Below are 19,162 nucleotides of genomic sequence, written 5' to 3'. Positions count from 1 at the left end.
TCTGTTCATCGCAGCAGGCTTTGAGGACGAAGCCTAGTTCAAGTAGGGGAGATTTGTAACATCCCGATTTCTAGGTATGAAATTTGTTCCATAAGAGGCAAGTTTCCCCTTGGAACTTGTCGAGTTGATGGCCTCAACTCGACATGTTGGAAATTTTTTGGCCGTGCATCTTTTTGGACCAACTCGAAGAGTTGGCTGGGGTTTTTCCCAACTTTTCAAGTACTGAAGGAACTCAACGAGTTGGTGGGTGCACTCGACGAGTTGGGTCAGCATAGACTGTTGACCTTGACCTTTGACTTTGACCATGGTTGACCAAGCTTGACTTTTGAGGGCATTTTGGGTATTTCAGGATTCTGATGGAATTTGTCACATGGTGGTTGTAGGCATTCGGTTCGGAAGCGGGGTTTCGGAGTTAGAGCATTATCAGTTCAGCTGCTTGTGAGGTGAGTTTTCTCACTGTACTTGCGGGTCGAAGGCACCAATGCCGGCCCTCAGATTGAAATCATGTTTTGCATGTTATGCTATAGTGGTCTAGTTGATCAGTATCCTGATAGTTAGGATGATGTTATGCTTTGTGAACTATAAGATCTGGTTATTTGTTTGCTAGCTTGTTAATAGTATGGTTATACGTATTATGCGCACATGATTGGTTGGTGGCTGAGGCTTCACTGCTTTGTGCGTAAGCCAACAGGCCAGGGCATTCCAACCCGATGGTTGAGGGCCCGGGGGTATTGCATCCCAAGGATGATTTGACCCATAATATGTTGGCATTCCAACCCGATGGTTGAGGGCCTGAGGTATTCCAACCCGATGGTTGATTGGACCCATAGTATATTGGCATTCCAACCCGATGGTTGATTGAGCCCATAGTATTTTGTTATTATATATGTGCTACTTGTTATGTATTCGTATTTTAGGGGAAACTCACTAAACTTTTGGCTTACAGTTTTGGAATATATTTCAGGTACTTCAGAGGATCGCCAAAAGGCGAAGGTATGATCGTGCACCTCCTCATGTTTTGTTTTATGATTTTGGGATTTTTATGATATGGAATTTATTTTGAAAATAATTTGTAAACAATGATGGTTTTTGGTTTGTTTTAAAAAGTTTAAATTTTCAAGAATTTTGTGAATGTTACATCCAAGGCCTTAAGATGGTGGATCCATGGGCTGCTTGGGGCCTAAGTTGGAAATTAGGGTTTCCATTTAGAAACCCTAACTTTGGGGCTAAGCAACCTAACTATTTAAAGTGCATCACCTTGCATATTTCGGCCACTCAATTCTTAGAGAAGAAGTAAGAAAATTGTCTCATCTCTCCTCCTCTCATAATCATTCTCTTGCTAAGTGTGTTTATGAGCCATTAAAGGTGTGACGCTTGTGACACTAAGTTCTCAAAGTTCAAGATCTACAAGGTTTTAGATTGTTATTACAATATAACAATCAAGGTATGTATTTTGATCTCTTTGATGTGAATTTCGATTTTAATACATAGATCCTTGGGTTTCTTCTTTGTGTTCATTGTTTTCATGTTCAATAGTGAAAACGCAGATCCAATCAATTTAGGGTTGCATGTACACATAGGAATGTATGTTTTGCTCAAAACCCATCAATAACATCTAGGGAATATCTACTCCAAGATTATCGGGCATCATATCCTTTAGACACAGATCATAACTTAAATCTAGGCATAGTATCTATAGTTATACTATCCTAAGGCATCTAGCTTATTATAAAATGACTTACTATTTATAAAATAAATATTTGTATAAAATCAATTGTTAAGCATGTATTCCTCCCCCCTCCCCCCTCCGCTGAAAACATTTTAAAACAGTAAAATAGGCGTTGTGAACTCACTCTAGGGTTTGAAACCGCTGATGTAGGGTAAAGACTAATGGGTTTTGAGCAAAACATCAATCCTATGGTGCACATGCAAACCTTAAAGCTTTGGATCTAGGTTTTTCTAATTGTACATGCAATAATCATCCAATGCTTGTAAACCCTAATCTATCATATAGAAATCGAAATCAACATAAATTAAACAAGTAAGAATGTTACCTTTCAATTGTAGCTTGAAGATCCTTGCTTTTGAGAGCTTAGTATCACAAATGTAATACCTCTAATCGATCACAAACACGAAAAGCAATTGGAGAATGTTAAAGAGAAAGGAGGAGGCTCAAAATCGGCTAGTGATCCTTCTAGGGTTTCAAGTGGCCGGTTTTGGGATGCTACGGGGTCCCTTATATAGCTGAAGAATTAGGGTTTAAGTCAAATACCTAATCTGGTTGCTTAAGCCCTAAGCAGCCCATAGGAATCTTCTAGAACACCTAGCCTTGGATGAAATCCTTATGGGCTTCCATAAGATTTCTTCCACCCCTTTTCTAAGGGTTCCTCAGCCCATATTGCAATTATCTTATAATTACAATATCAGTCCCCTTAATTCAATTAACCTATTTTGATCACAAAATTAATTCTAAATTAATTCTTGACCAATATTAATTAAACAATATGATTTATCTTTTAATATATTATTCTCATAATATATTAACAAATCACATTTATCCTCTTTCTCCATTATTCATCCAGTTAAGCTGCTTTGGTGAAGGCAACCCAAAAGGACCATGCTACTATCGGGTCAAGTACATACCAATTATAGTTATGGGCTTAGACACCTAATCCAATAAAGACGAGCTTGGAACTCTGGGGACTGCTCCACAAGGTAACACACGAACTAGAGAGAAAAAGAGGAGTGTTATGAAGGTGTGCTAGATTGAATGACACAACCCTCTATTTATAGTCGAGTTTTGGGGGTGCGCGTCGTGCCTTTCCTATGTGCAGTGTGCATTTAAACACTGTGGATACACAGGAAGTTGTCACGTGTCCCCACCCTACTTAGCCACGTTACTCGCAATCTGCTCGAATCCAGTGTCAGATGTGTGGCGCGCGGTGGCGTGTACTTGACTCGTAAGTAAAGATTTTTCAAGAATCATTACTTCCTCGTGTGTGCTCTAATCTAGACCCTCTCTATATCTATGTGACGATCTTAACGAGTACTAAAACTTTCCTTTTAGTTGTTTTGACCGGTTTTGACTTTCATTTTCAAGCCCAGCAGGGGTAAGAATTAATGATTTTATAAAAATCATAACATACTCATATGGATCCCGTTCTCGACAAAAATTTTCCTAAAGTTTATATCTCAAGGAGTACTACGAAATTCCTGTTTGCGCTTTTAGTCAAAAATCAACCAATCTCTAAGTACCGCTTCGACGTAATTAATTTTAACTACGCGATTGATTTCTATTTTTATAAAATCCATAACTCTCTCCTCCGGAGTTATATTTTTACGAATCATATATCCTTGAAATCACGTTAACGAGTACTATCCAAGTATGTTAACCAAATAGGAAAACTTCACAACTTTTTGATTGCTAATTTTTAGAGCCTAATGGATGATTTTTAGCAAATAAATGTAACAACATATTTGATTTTTATTATCTTAAAACTCGAATATTACAATGCTTTCTATTAGATTTATTTTCCTATTATTTTCTAACGGTGACTAGTGACAGAATTTCTCAGGGTTGTCATAGTCTCCCCCTGTTTAGGAAATTTTGTCCCGAAATTTTTCCTTGTCGATGGATTTCTTTTAGAACAAGTAAGGGTACTTGTTCTTCATTTGGTCTTCTCTTTCCCATGTATACTCTGGTCCTCGCTTAGAGTTTCATCATACCTTAACTATGGGAATCCGACTCTGCTTGAGTCGTGTGACCTCTCTCTATCCATTATTTCGACATGTTCTTCGATGAAGTTCAACTTAGGGTTAACTTGAATTTTATCAAGTAGAATGACGAGCGTATCGTTAGAAAGGCATTTCTTAAGATTTAACACATGAAAGACGTCGTGCACGTTATTAAGTTCTAGAGGTAATCCGAGTCGATACGCAACTGTACCTATCCTTTCAAGGATCTCGAATGATCCTATGTATCTTGAGTTTAGTTTACCTCGCCTTCCGAACCTTATAACTCAGTTCTAAGGAGATACTTTGAGCATCAACCTGTCTCCCACTTGGAATTCTAGGGGTTTACGCCTCACATCGACGTAGCACTTTTGTCGATCACGTGTTGCCTTCATGCGTTCTCTTATCAACACTATCTTCCCTGTCATCTCTTGGATGATCTATGGGTTTGTTCGTAAGGTATTCCCTGCGAACTTCTTGGCTAGTTGGGTGTCGCCAACTTGTGTCCAACACATGGGAGAATGACATTTCCAACCATAGTGCTTCGAACGACGCTGCTTTGATGCTCGTGTTATAGTTATTGTTGTATGTAAACTCAACCAGTGGTAGGTGAGTATCCCATGCATTCCCAAAATCTATCACACATGCTCTGAACATGTCTTCCAACGTTTTAATGGTCCTTTCGCTTTGACCATCAGTTTGTAGATGATAAGTTTATATATATATATATATATATATATATATATATATATATATATATATATATATATATATATATATATATATATATCCCGTGACCGTGTTGACCGAGAAGATGACAACCACGCCATTGAATTAGCTTAGATTGGGTTCAAAAGGGGTCGTCCTAGCCCAAGGGCGTTGTTATGCTAGCCATTGCAGTCTGGCCGAGTCGCAAAAGAGGAAGGGGGCCACAACGTTCTAGAGATACAACTGGTCGGGGGCTAGTTTCGCTTCCCTAATAAGCCCATACCTGAGCCCATAGCAGGATGAAACCAGTTGACATGCATAACTTGGAAGGGCTTATATCGGTTATGGGGGATCTCGGTACACCGCACGGGCAAGAAGAAATGCCGACCACCATGGTCTTAACTCTTGTATATATTCTTATATTATTATTGTTGAGAGGCGTGGAAGGTGGCTTCTTTTCTAGAAACTTTTGAAGATTAAATTATGAATTACAACACAATAAGACAATTCTTAGCTCAAATGGGTTAATCTAGAAGTATTCATGGACAGAAATTGATGTTGCGAACACTCCATAGGGATTGTTAATAAGAGCTTAAGCAAATCTGGTTGAATTTTATTTTGCAGCGAAAAATTGCACGGTCACTATTATCAAAATTAGACAACCAGCTCAAATAACCATAACATAACTTAACTTTTATTTTATTTCTATTTTAGCTCAAAGATCAATCAAAAGTTGTCGTGGAAATATATATATATATATATATATATATATATATATATATATATATATATATATATATATATATATATATATATATATATATATATATATATATATATATATATAATGATTGTTAATAAAAAAAACTTAAATAAATTTGATTTAATCATATACCAAGCAACTCTAAAAACAACCATAAAATTTGATTCAACTTATTAACTCTTGTATACATGTCATGATCTACATATTTCTCTATATTTTTCAATAAGCTTCTATGTCTACACTCCACAAAATTCCATTCAACTTATTTAAACAATATATCTAAACAAAAATGTGGGATTAAACAAGATCAGAAAGAAAGTTACTCCTTCTTTAGCCCTGATTCTTTAGGACTTTCTCCTGCTTTTTGAACAACTTCAACTGGACTAACAGGAATAGAATCCCACCATCCTTTCAACCGTTGGTTTCCCATTATATTTTTCTTATCCCTACGATCACCCGGGTTCAATTTCACTGCAAATGTCGATAGTAGGGCCGACATGATGATATATTTGAGAGGGATAACCAGTAATATGACCGCACATCCAATCATGACAACAATCATCGTGTTTGTGTGCTGCAAAGAAACCGATAGAAAATTGTTTGATTGCTATGTACTTTGTGTTTAAATTTGATTTCATATATAATTTATAATCCCCAAATAGGGAAACTATGGGTTGTTTAGTAACCTCTGAATCAGTCAATATTCGGGGTGTTTGGTAACTTTTTTTTGCCAGGTTTTGGTTGTGAATGAGAATAGTCTAAAAAAGGTTGAAACCATTTAGTTCTACATTCAGAACGAATTACCAAACAGCCTGGACTAAAGTGAAGGCTCACAGTTTCATACCTTGGGGGCATTCGCGAGCCATATTGATCTTATTTTCAGCAGTGAAACATTTACAGACTGCAAAATATTGTAAATAGTGTTAATTCCATGTTGTGCTGCTACTATGCTATCCACCGCTGTTTGGTCGTTATTATTGCAAACAACAAACTTTGTTTGCTTTCCCACTTCGTATTTTCTTGCCCAAATCATCTTTGAAACTAGCCACAATAAGAATGCTGCTATTGCCTTCCCAACCCACTCTCTGAAAATATAACCACCATTAAAGTTAAACCATAACATTTTCAATAAAATTAGAAAAATGTAAAATCACTTACTTGTATACAACAAGTAGCGAAGTGCTCATCACCGTAGCGGTGGTTGTAGGATTTTTCCACTCGATGACTTCTTGAAACCATGGTAATGCATTTTTTAATGGCTTCATAAGCTCCTATATGACAATATATGAACTCATAAATTAAGCATGATAATCACTAAATATTATTCGGATTATAAGATTTTAAAATAAGTTAATAACAAATATGACCAAAAATGGGAGGGTTATATCAATAAATGACCACCTTTATTACAGTTGCCAAGAAAAAATAGAACATCACAAAATACTATTTTTTTCGCAAAATTTATTTTTTCAGTAACTTTCTTTTACAAAAAATGTTATTTTCATGGTATTGGCTAACATAACTTTTTTTTTTTCAAATGTTAACAAAATTAGGTCATGCAAAATCTCATAAATTTTCTTTTATATTATTACAAAGAAATATGCAATTACCTTCAAAGAAGTAACTTTACATTTCAAAGAAATAATTATGTTACACAATTTCACATTCTAGCTATTTTAATTCAAGAAAATGGGATCATTATCACAAAAGTTCATGTCATCTCCGTGAAAAAGATTAAAATTCACAAAATACGATAAAGATTACCGAACTTTTTGAATGCTACTATACGTACAACCCTATTACTAGATTAGATGGACACTCCTTTCTAAACAAATTAATATTTATTTTACTAAATATACCCCTTGATTTGATGTTTTTGTCCAATCAGGTAGTGTACAATAAGTAACACGGGTGTATAAATAGAATCACCTAACTTTTTTTTTTTTTGTGAAAAAAATGGTAATGCACTCATTCAGTCATTTGTGATATGATCTTTCGATTTTTGGTTGTGATTAAATAATTTAAATTTTTACCATCAATACAAGAGCACTGTCGCCAATTCCATCTTCTTTCAGCTCGTCGGCAGTAGCTTTAGCCGAATTAATCTCTTTCGCCTCTTCTCTAACTTGATCAACAGCAGTCTCCAACGACAATAAATTGTCAGGTTGATTATTTACATTTTTATCAGATTGTTCAACCGATATATCCTCTTCTGCACACGGAATACAAGTGGAGACGTTTAAATTCCGTAATATTGAACTCGCACTACACGGGTGTCCACTTTTTACAGATTTTAAGCTTTCAGCGAGCTCGTGTAGCACATTGCTTCCTGTAGGTAATTCGTCAAATAATGCAAAGATTAGGAAATTTTTGGGATTTGGGGGAGAGATTCTGAGCATTTCTCTTGCTGCGTGGAGTCGGATTATGCCTAATATTGTTCTTGCGTGCATCTCCCATGCTTCTAAGGGGGATTCCACTTTGAATTTTGATAGAAATTTGTGTAAGAGCATGATTTCATTCACCAGAGCTAGCCAATGGTCACGTCGTGTGCAACTTGTTAGTTCCGGGAACTCGATTTGAAAACCGTCTTCCCTGAATTTGAACCAAAAACATTCAAATATGTAAATTTTGGTGTAAATAAAGATTTGTCTTTTTTTATTACAATAATTATAAGTTATATTATTAGAGGATTATATATAACCAAATAAGGTATTTGTATACAATTAGTTTTGAATTAATTGTCATGTTAGTATTTTTTAACTTTTAAATTATTAAGAACTATCAAATTTTAGATAGGTTTGAAACATAAATACTATATTTAATATATCATACAGTATTATTAGTTTAACTTATAATACAATATTACATATACCAAGGGGGTGTTTGGATAGGAAAAAAAGAGCTGCTTATTGCTTATTCCCACAATAAGCTAATTTAAGTGTTTGGATAAAATCCAGTTTATTAGGCTAAATAAGTTAATTTTAATAAGCATTAATCCCTATGCTTATTGCTTATTGCTTATTCCCACCACAAATAAGCTATAAGCAATAAGCTAAAAATCTAATCCAAACACCCCTCAAGTATTGTATTACAATAACATTATAATCACATAAATGGCCAAAATCGGTGGAGTAGTTTCACAAAATGATCACCTTTTAGTACCTAACATAATATAACCACTAATTTCACAATAGGGCCATTGCGAATTGCGAAATAGTTTTTTACCACAAAAAACCTTCAAAAATATATTTCGAAGGACAATCATATAATTCACAATATATGAATGTATTTTGCAATATCATATTATTTTCCAATTTTTTTTTTGTATTCTTTTTAAGTATTTTGTGGTAAGGACCATTAAAAAGCAATTTCACAATTCGCAATAGGGCGTATTGCGAAATTGGTGGTCATTTTGTTCCAGAGTCCCAAAAAGTTGGTTATTTGGTTAATTTCCTCCATCCATTTTGGTCATTTTTTTGATTATCCCTTAAACAAGCTAAATTTAGAGATAAGTCAAAGAAAATTTTCAATACCAAAGATGGTGCAAATGAATTGTAAAGCACCAAACTTGGTGTTTCACTATTCAGCATCACCAAAATGGTGTTGGGTTAGAGATACTTAACACCAAATTTGGTGTAAAAATGAGTTTTCCTATAATTTTGTAGAACTTATTCAGTACATGAAATAGTAATTAATCTCACAGCTCAGCAGACTCATAAACAATGGCTTTGTCAAAAAGAGGAGCACCAAAAGGTCCTGTGGCTGCTGGTTTTATCGAGTGGTTAATGTCCTTTGACAAGTCAAGCTTGAATGCATCTTCATATGTCATTGACCCCGAGGCCTCAAAGTAGAGTGCATAATTGGTTAATGTAAGCCTACCTAAAAAATTCAGCTATATGAGAATAGCACGAAGGATGTATCAGATCACATTCTTAAAATAAATTATGTAAAATTACTTAAAAAAATAAAGAAATAGAAAATAGAGAATTAACACAAACCAGGCCAACTTTGTTTCCCGATATGGCGTATTACTCTTTGTGAAGTGGCGGTTCCTTCAACGTGTAGAATGAACTCATCATCTGCCATTTCCACGTTCCTTGGTGTTGCTTGCTTTTGTAAATGTTGTACACATCTAACATCAATAAATTAGCATTTTCATAAAGTATCATGTTAATTTTTAGCATAATTCAATATTTACTCTTCAATCACTAAGGGTTTGGTTCTTGATGGAATTGGAATTCGAGATTCCAATCCTGGCATGTTTGGTTGCCAAGTGGATGGAATTCAATTATGTCGTAATCGCTCAAATTTTGCATCTTTGACGGGTTTTTCTATTTCGTGAGGAGGGTGTGAAGGAATTCATTTCCAATCTTCCTTTTTATTAGGGAGACAGAAAGATCCTCATTATGTATATATTGAAATAAATAAAAAAATAGTTATTCAATTATATATGTCGAAAATTGCAATATATTTTACTCTTTTTACGAATATGAGCATGCACTTTTTATCTATAATAACAATGTACTTACATTTTTAACTAATAATAGCAACGTACATGCATTTGTTTACACATGAAAACAATGTATGTATATTTCCTTATCATTTAGCAACGTATGTGCACTTTTTTACCAGTATTTACAACTTGTAGTGAATAAAGTACATTACTATTATTATGGGCAAAAAAAATTAAGTATGTTGTTATTATCGGTAAATAAATGTAAGTGCGTTGCTAAAATGGATAACAAATAAAATACATCTCTCATATTGGAAGTGAGAGCAACATACGATATTATTTACTGCGGATTGCCCTCATATATACAATATATTTGATTATAAATTAGAATTTAGCAATTATTTAATGTTTACTACTAAGTTCATTCCATTTACTGCCACCCAAACGTGTGACTAATTATGAGTCATTCAAATTCCAATCCCTTTGACAGGTTTCATTCCTTCCAAAAAAACATTCAACGAACCACACACCCTCTAATGATTTTATTTGGAAATAGATTAAGTTTCATGTAGAAGGTGAAAGTCAAAAAAGTTACTTGGCAATTTCTTGAAGAAATTTTTCGTAAGCAGGATAATGAAGACGATTTTGTGTACTTGATGTTAGCGTCTCGAAAGTAAACTTCCCATTAATGAAATCAGCCACTAAAGGAACTAATGATCCCAACCACACAAACGCATCTTCTCCAACATTTGGTTTATTATTAACCTACTAACACATGATATGGGATTACAAAAGCTACCATAGAGTCTATTATAAATATTTAAACACTATATATTTACATGTTATTAGAAAAAAGATGAAAATTTAAACACTATATGAATGGTAGATGGTGGCTTACAAGGAGTGGCATGATGTCTGAATAGAAGAGAGGAATGTCATCTTGCTTGTTAGATGAATTTGCAGGTTTCTTTTTATCTTCTTTCTCTTTTGCGGGTTTCTTCACTTCTTCTTTCTCCTTTGCCATACATTCCTAATACCATCGTTAGAAGCGAACACAGTATCGAAAAGCCATTTTTTAGGAACAAAGATACCAACCGATCTTGAAGGCCATAATCCATATGCAACAAAGAACTACAAAGCTAAAGGAGTCAAAGCATATTTTCCTTTCCTAACTACCAAGTTCTATATGAAGTCGGGGGGTTTTATCGAGTTTGTAGTTCAAAAGATTGATTTAGAGCTTATTATATAGAATCCTATACATACTAATATTGTCACTATAATCATTCAATCATCAACACAATAATGTATACACTCTCAAATTTACTCTCTTTTGCTCAAGTGTTAGATTAGAAGTTTCTTAGGTCGAATGAATCAATTAGACATCAATGTCTAGTTGCCTACAATATTTCATCTGTGTAAATGTAGTTTGCATTATGACAAACTGTAATCAATTGTGAGTCGCTTAGAGATTCCTATTTTGTACCTCTCTATTACATATCACAGATAAAACCAATAGCTTAAAAAGAAGAAAGACACAGAGACAAATTTTGTGTACCATTTGAGCTTGTTCATCAGCGCAGGCAGGCTTCTCCCAAGCAAGCATCATATCAAAGCTCAACCGACTAAAGGTTCCTTCCCTAATCGTTTGTTCCATGTCTTTGCATATTTCATACAGCGCTTTCGAGGAGCAATATTCAACTAATTTCCTCGAGTATTGTTTCTTCTCCCCTTTCCATTTGCTATCAAAATCTTTGACCAATACGCTCACGGATGTCTTTAGTTTCCTGGGAATTCAATCAAAATCAACGTTAAATTTAAAATAGTCGCCAGTTTCTGTATCGATCCAAAAATAAAAATGGAGATTAGTTACGTACAGGGAACATCGTTGAAGAACGTCGTCGGCAATTGAAGACAGATTCTTCGTCCTCTCTTTTTGCTGATTTTGAATCATTTATTCGATTTTGAATATACAGATTTAAATACATACATACATATGGATCGTGTTCTGTGATGCGCAACGGATGCGTTTTGTGTTTGTAGAAGCAGGAGTTTGCTGGGAATGAAGGAGTGCTCGGTGATATCAAAATTAGTGACACGCGGTGGACATGCATGATTTCAAGGGTGCCATATATTTTTACAACAAAATTATAAAACAAAATATTTTCATAGCGGATATGTTTTATAGAAGCTATAGGTTATTGATACAATTAATCAAAATTAAGAGGGTGTGTTAGATTGAGTTTTAATTGACTTAATAGTTTTTTAAAAAGCTAATAAATCTAAAAAAAATACTTGTTAAGTTAATAGTCCTTTTTTAAAAGTGTTTTTTTATCTTTCAAATACTCATTTTGAATAAGTTAGAAATTGTGATTATTTCAAAAATAAATATAACTTATTCATTAAAATACGTATAAAATAACTATAAGTAATTTAATATTTTTTAAAAAGGTTTACAAGTTATAATTAATTGATACCATAATTTAAATATTTTTAATTATTTTTATTATCATATAAACTAATAAACATTTTTATAAAATATAAAAATAAATATTTATTAAATTAAATAAATAATCCAAACGTCACCTAAGTTACATAAAAACTATAATAATTAACCGCTATAACATTATTAAGAACTTCAAAGTTACTTGAAACAAAAATTACCCCCATTTCCGGATGCTTGGTCCCCTCAAACACTTTTCTATTTGCAACAATACTACATTGACATGATTTCAATTCTCTAGTAAATTTTATTTCTTATTGCATACAGTTTTTAATGTTACTTGTAACTAATAATTTTATTATAGCATGATAGTTGGTTTATTATAATTATATGGTAAATTATAAGAAAAAAAAAACACCGATTTCTTTTTCAAATAAATAGATGTTACTTGTGAATTTTTCTTTAAACACTACAAAAAAAAATGTCTATTAGTAACGAAGGCAAAATGGTCACTAACAATAGAAAGAGTGGTCACTAATGAATTAGTGACCAAATATTTGGTCGTCACTTTTCGTCACTATAGGTCCGTCACTAAACTGATTTAGTGACCAAATATATAAATGGTCACTAAATAGTGACTAAAATATATTTGTCACTAAATCTGTGACGATTCATTTTGTCACTAAAAGTAGTCACTAATCAATGTAAGTTGTCATTATTTTACCTAATTAGAGACTATAAAAAGTCGTCACTGTTTTATCAAATTAGTGACCATAAAAGGTCGTCACTGATTTACCCAATTAATGACCATAAAGAGTCGTCACTGATTTATTCAGCTAGTGATCATAAATGGTAGTCACTGATCTGGTTACTATTTTTTGTATTTAAACTATTTAAGTAACTATCATGTTAATCAATGGTAAGATATACTATGATCCATTTATCAAAATAAATCTAATCAAAACATATACATAAATTGTTCATAAATTTAAAGAAACTTACAATATTCGGTATTGAAATGGCTAAAAACATCATATATTCACTTTTGGACAAAGTATGATTATACAAGTTTAATATAAAAAGAGTATCTCAAGGCCAACAAGAGAACAAATAAGAGTGATATAAGTAGATGTTAAGTTTCACTGCAATCCACAAATCTTGTTCTGCTGCCTCCAAGTAATGATATGTCCTAACCCCTGTAGCAAATAGGTAGGACATACTAGTGAGGTTTCCATGTGGGTCTCATTAGAAAACAAATTGCAAGAATTTATAAATTAATAGGAATTGGGAAAAAAATATCTACCTCCTCTGATATCGCAAAAGGCATTTTTCTCTCTCTTCAAGATACACTCAGAAACTGCAATTTAATTGAATTAATATAATTTTCATTTTCATTTATAATTCAACCTTTGACTTTCAATCTTGCACATTATATCAAAAAGGTATTATCAAGACAAATTAATGTTACCTGCGGTGTTAGCAGCAACAAAAAGAATAGCCCCTGAAGAAACAAAAACAGGTTGGTGAGTCAAAGATGATTTGTTGACTAATCCCTGTCCAAGAGATTGAGTAAGAAATGGTGCTGCTTCTTGTGGTTTCAATGGCTGAAAAAACAAAATAATATTTCATTCATAAATAAAATTAATGATAGCAATTAACTTTTATACAATAAAAAAGATGATGTGTTAACCATGCAACCCTTGCGGTTTTTGTATCTGTGTACTTCGAAATCTGTTGATTCTCCTGGAGAAAAAATGAACAAAAACATACACATTATACAATTAATTTTATTTATTTATTTCATTAATAAATAAGAATAATGTTGGCATAAAAAGTAAGTTGCTATAAAAAAGAATCAAACAGAAATTGACATATATATATATATATATATATATATATATATATATATATATATATATATATATATATATATATATATATATATATATATATAGTTTTCCCTATTATGATTTAAGCATCTACTAAAATTTTCCATGTATTATTAAGTTATATCACTTGTTTTGTTTTGGCTTAATCTCCTTAATTGTTAAGCACAAGAAGCTATACAAGACTTTCTTTTTTACCTAATCGCGAAAGAATGACTTGATGAGTTAAGTCGGAAAAAAATTGGCTTCTTGCATTAAGCCACTAACTAGTTAACTATTTTCCCTTCTTTTTTCCTCTCATGATATAATTGATTTATCGTGAAATTTGTTTTTTAATGCAAGGTAAAATGGTCATTTAGTCTCATTCAAAATGATTTATTCGGTCTAGAAAAAAGACAAACCTTATGTATAACAACACTTTATTTAGACATCATTGCCGATTCAGCCACTTTACCCATACATGATTTAATGCGAAGAATAACAAGAAATCTCACATGTTGCAGGGTATACTAAGAAAAAGGACCCAAGAAAAGTTGCTACTCCAAGGCCAAACAACTGTTAAAATAATTGAATAAGTAGAAAAGATTAATGATTTGTTCGGTTATTTAAAAATAAATTTATAAAACTACCTGTTGACTTGAATCCAAATCATATCCATTCTTTACTGCAAAGGCTTTCACCATCCCTACTTAGTCATGAATTGGTGGATGGTTAATACTTAATACCAAGGAAAACGATTTGTAGGTTTTGTGGCTTTTAACGAAGTCAAAGGACAAATTGTGTAAATTATGGAAAAATAATAAAGATTATAGTCTTGTAGCTAATCATAGAGTCATGTCCTTACCAATATAGCCACTTGACCACTTCAGTGATTAAAATGTGGTAGGGAATATGGATTAATGACAATCAGAATGCAAATCAGCATTCACTATTATACCCTCAAAAGCTTGAAATGCATGCACTATATCCCTAACTAATACGAAAACAGACCCTAAACACTCAAAAATTAAAATGATGAATTCAAAATACATGATAAACAGAGATGTAATTCACACCTAGGAAAAAGATTTAAACAAATAAGAGTACAGATTGCAATTTTTACCTTGAAGAAGTCTTGTGAAGCGACACCAAAAGGACCATTGTCTAGATTGTAAGTGGAGCTGTGAAGATGTGATCATGTGATAGTTATTACTTGAGAAAAATGATTATCGACATATCCAATAGGTTATTAAGAGAATGAACTAGGAAGCGTTTGTAGTGGATTTTCTTATCTGATTGAAGAATAAACTACAAGAGGAGCTAACACATAACAAATAAACTCATTGTTAAAGACAAATCATATAAAATCATAGCCACTTAGAAAGAAAAAAATCGCAATTAAACCTAATAAAATCGAAATCATAGAAATACATAAAATTCGGAGAGAGAGAGAGAGAGAGAGATACCAGAAACGCAATGACAAGAAATGGTAGACGCGATGAACGGAGAAGGAGAGACGAATAGAGATATGACTACGATCTATGCATCGGTGTGAATTGTACATATTCGATTAGGTCCAAATGGCGATGCGATGCGATTAGGTCTAAACTCCCATGCCGACGTAAGGAGGTGCGTCGACGGAGGGGGATGGAGCGACGTCAATGAGCCGGCAAGAGGAGGTGCTAAACTGTCGGTGGGTGGAGCTATGCTAGTGCTGAAGTGTCGATGGTTGGTGTGTTGATTTAGGGCAAACTATGAGAGAAATGTGTTGATGAGAGGCCGGATACTTTGAACATTTCGATGAAACAATTGTCTCTGCTTTTTCCTTTGTATAATAATAATATAAAATAGAAAAAGCAAGATTGATTTCTTATTTATGAGATACAACATATATAAAAAGACAAAAGAGTCCAAACATTTATTTTACGCCACCCATATTTGAAAATGGCAGAACAGTAAATATGTTTGATTTGAAAGTGGCACAACAGTAAATATGTTTGATACAAGGGTTTTGTTTAGTTGTGGATGAGTGCATAGAGACTCCGAAAGAAAACAAAGCTCTTGTCATTTTTAAAAATAATAATATTAATTAAAAATATTTTATTTTATACTTATTGAAAATTATACAACTATAGTTAGTGACCACTATTTTATGGTCACTAATTGTCTTTCATTTTGTAATTCAGTGACCACTATTGAGTGGTCACAGTTTATCCGTATAGCGTTTAAGTAGTTTTACATAACAAATAGTAGTCAGTGACGACTATTGAGTGGTCACTAGACCTCTAACACAGTGACCACTACTTTTAGTCACTAATAATTGTTATGATACGAAAGAAAAAGAATTTTAATTTTATTCACAGTTTAGTGACCGAATTTGTGACCACCACATAGAATTTGTCATTAAATTTGTAGGAATATCAAAATTCAGTGACGACTTAATATTTGGTGACTAAATGATGTTTTTAGTGACCAAATTTTTGGTTGTCACTAAAAAATTGGTCACTAATAAGGACTTTTCTTGTAGTGAAAGTTTTAGACTTATTACTTTATTTGGGTATAACATATATTTTAATATATTACTAAGTGTGAGACAAGTGTATTATATGAGTTTATAAAAAAGATTAAATATTAAAGTGTAAAAAGAAAATATTTTTTAATGTACAACTTTAAAATAAGAAAATAATAAACATATTTATTGCAATTTAATATCATATATATGATATTTAATACTTTACATATATAATTATATGACTTTAATTTTAAAATTAAAATAAACCAAAAATTGACAAGTGGATAATATTTATTTCAAAAATACCACAAAATGACAAGTGTCAAAACTCATGAGAGATTGATATGTGGCAAAAAAAAAAAAAAACTTTCATTTATTAAGAAGGATTGCAATATGAGGCTTTCAGCCCCCTTTATTCTTAAATCCTAGCTCCGTCCCTAATGAGAATGAGCCTTGAAGCCTTCTGACATTTTGGTAATTTGAGCAAGATGAGTATGCTAAGCATACATGAGGGTATGCTGAGTGTACTAGGGCACGCCCTAATACGCTAGGCGTACACTTATGTACGCGAGACATACTCTTGTCAGGAGAAAACCCTAATTTTTAGGGTTTGGGTGGTATATAAGCATCATTATGGCTCATTTTACCCCCACCTTTCCAGCCTCCAAGCCCTTGACTCATTTTTGGCAAACCCTAACCCCATAAGATTGTATTTTGAGCTAAAAGATTAAATTTTTCATGAATTTTATGGATGCTACAAACTTAAACGAACGAATATGAACAACTCTCGTTCGGTTCATTTATAGCCCTACACGAGACTGGCACAATACCATCGACAAAGCTAGGAAACAAAAATCAATCCTGTTTTAGAAACAAAAACAAGAATGAATTTACATCCATAAATTTCTATACCAAAGCATAGCTATATCCATCCACAAATTAATATATTTCTTTATAAATACCAAGAAAAAAATTGTATTATTTGGTGGTCACTAACACCAACATCGACAAGTATGTAGAATGGTGGTCGCGGACTAGAGGATCGTCGGTTATTTGTCACGGTGGAGCTAACCTGACAAAAAAAATAAAAAATGGAGAAGAAATGGATAGGAGGTTCGAGAAGAAGGGGCTAGTTAGGGCGTTTAATTTCTACATAAAGGCGGTGTTGTGGTGGTGGAACTTTGACAACAGTGGAAAAGGTGCGGCGGTGGTGCCTGAAATGACCAAAGTATGAAAGTTGGTCCTCGGGGAGAAGACAAAGAGAAAGAGAAATGAGGGAAGCACGCAAACCATTGCCGAAATTCGATGGCCTTCGTCGCCTGTGACTTTGGTCTCTATTGGAAGGATAAGTTTCGCCGATGAATGAAAAGGGACAGTGCAAAAGGTGTTTTTACTTTAAAACATTAGCAACGACACCACATTTTACTTAAGGCAAAAAATCTCGCCATCCTCTTTTCGACCTTTAGCAGTGACGGTAAATGTCGGTACACCCTAGACTCTGGATCACTATATACTATTAACGGCTTGGATTTATGGGGGACGAAGCAAATGGATCCCTAGTTATAGTTTTAATGATGCTACTGTTAACGGGGACGAGAGTATTAACAGCGGTACTAAGCGTGTTTGCTCAGTGTCACCGCTAAACCCTAATACACTCGTCACCACTATTAATGGTGCCACTAAAGCTTATTATTCTTGTAGTGGAGATATATTTTTATGTGAAAATAAGAAAATATTTAGAAAAAAATATCTTAAATAGATGGTGACAACTTTTTATAGTTCCTTTTTTATATAACGAGTCTACTACATAATGTTTAAATTTTGAAAAGATAATCATTTTGTTTTATTGTTGTTGTTGTTGTTATTGTTATTTTGATATTTTTTTAATTTTACAATATATAAGGTGTCGGTCTATTAATGTATGTTAGAAATTAGAATTAGGGGTGTTCAAAACTGAATTTTTGAAAATTTCGTATGGTGGATATTAATATCCGTATCCGTATCTGAAATTTCGGATATCCGAAATTTCAAATACAAATTCGGATATCCCAAAATGTTGTATCTTTGATAAAGATTATAGTATCTTTTACAAAAAAATATTTGTCCTATACGAGTATAAATTTTCTTTACATTTAACTAATTACAAAATCAAATGAAATGCATTAACTTAATGCGTTACCGACCATAAACTCTTTACATTTAACTAATTAACAAATCCCCTTAATAAATAAAGGGTTTTTTTTGTCATATGTCATTTTCTCTTTCATTTGAATACATTACATTTTCTAGAATTTTTGAATTTCTTATTTTCTACTTTTTATTTTATTGTATTTTTTATTTTATTAAATTAAAATTCTACATTTAATATGTAAGGTATTTATTAGAAATGATTTATATATGTAATGATTCAATGTATTAAAGCCTTATTAATTTTAATAATTTAAATTTTTTCTCATTTTTTTATAAATTCAAACTTTTCAAATTGTTAAAATTTCATTTTTAATTTTTAATAAATTCATGTAATACATAGGTCTCACACCTAGTTAACAAATAAAATAAAATGCATTAACATAATGCTTTAAAGTGACCAGAAACCATACTTCTTGAGCTGCCCATCGATTTTTCTGTTTATTGGATTAAATGTCCTTCTAATTATTTTTTTATTCATTTGAAATGATAACAAGTGTTT

At 32.8% G+C, this 19,162-nt stretch overlaps 1 protein-coding gene and 1 long non-coding RNA gene across 3 annotated transcripts; both read right to left on the bottom strand.

The window, feature by feature from the left end:
• Positions 1 to 5,353: 5,353 nt before the first annotated feature.
• LOC111887438 (uncharacterized) lies at positions 5,354 to 11,706 on the bottom strand. 2 transcript variants are annotated; one of them, XM_023883606.1, is made up of 10 exons: positions 11,531 to 11,706; positions 11,212 to 11,440; positions 10,555 to 10,686; positions 10,252 to 10,421; positions 9,202 to 9,335; positions 8,905 to 9,082; positions 7,237 to 7,795; positions 6,362 to 6,474; positions 6,048 to 6,288; positions 5,354 to 5,777 (listed from the first exon to the last, which is right to left on the bottom strand). In XM_023883606.1, the coding sequence occupies exons 1-10, from the start codon at positions 11,605 to 11,607 to the stop codon at positions 5,523 to 5,525; spliced, it is 2,088 nt and encodes a 695-aa protein (XP_023739374.1). In that variant the 5' UTR covers positions 11,608 to 11,706; the 3' UTR covers positions 5,354 to 5,522. The 2 variants fall into 2 exon arrangements, with proteins under 2 accessions (XP_023739374.1, XP_023739375.1); XM_023883607.1 differs by having other exon boundaries at positions 10,555 to 10,671.
• Positions 11,707 to 14,061: 2,355 nt separating this feature from the next.
• LOC111887457 (uncharacterized) lies at positions 14,062 to 15,784 on the bottom strand. Its single transcript, XR_002848767.3, has 3 exons — positions 15,428 to 15,784; positions 14,612 to 14,667; positions 14,062 to 14,537 (listed from the first exon to the last, which is right to left on the bottom strand). It is a non-coding gene; the product is annotated as an uncharacterized LOC111887457 (long non-coding RNA).
• Between the last annotated feature and the right edge of the window lie 3,378 nt (positions 15,785 to 19,162).

Source organism: Lactuca sativa, chromosome 6 (genome assembly GCF_002870075.4).
Source record: "Lactuca sativa cultivar Salinas chromosome 6, Lsat_Salinas_v11, whole genome shotgun sequence".
Taxonomy (NCBI): Eukaryota; Viridiplantae; Streptophyta; class Magnoliopsida; order Asterales; family Asteraceae; genus Lactuca; species Lactuca sativa.
Note: the sequence above shows the minus strand (reverse complement) of the source record. Positions and strands in the feature narration are given on the sequence as shown.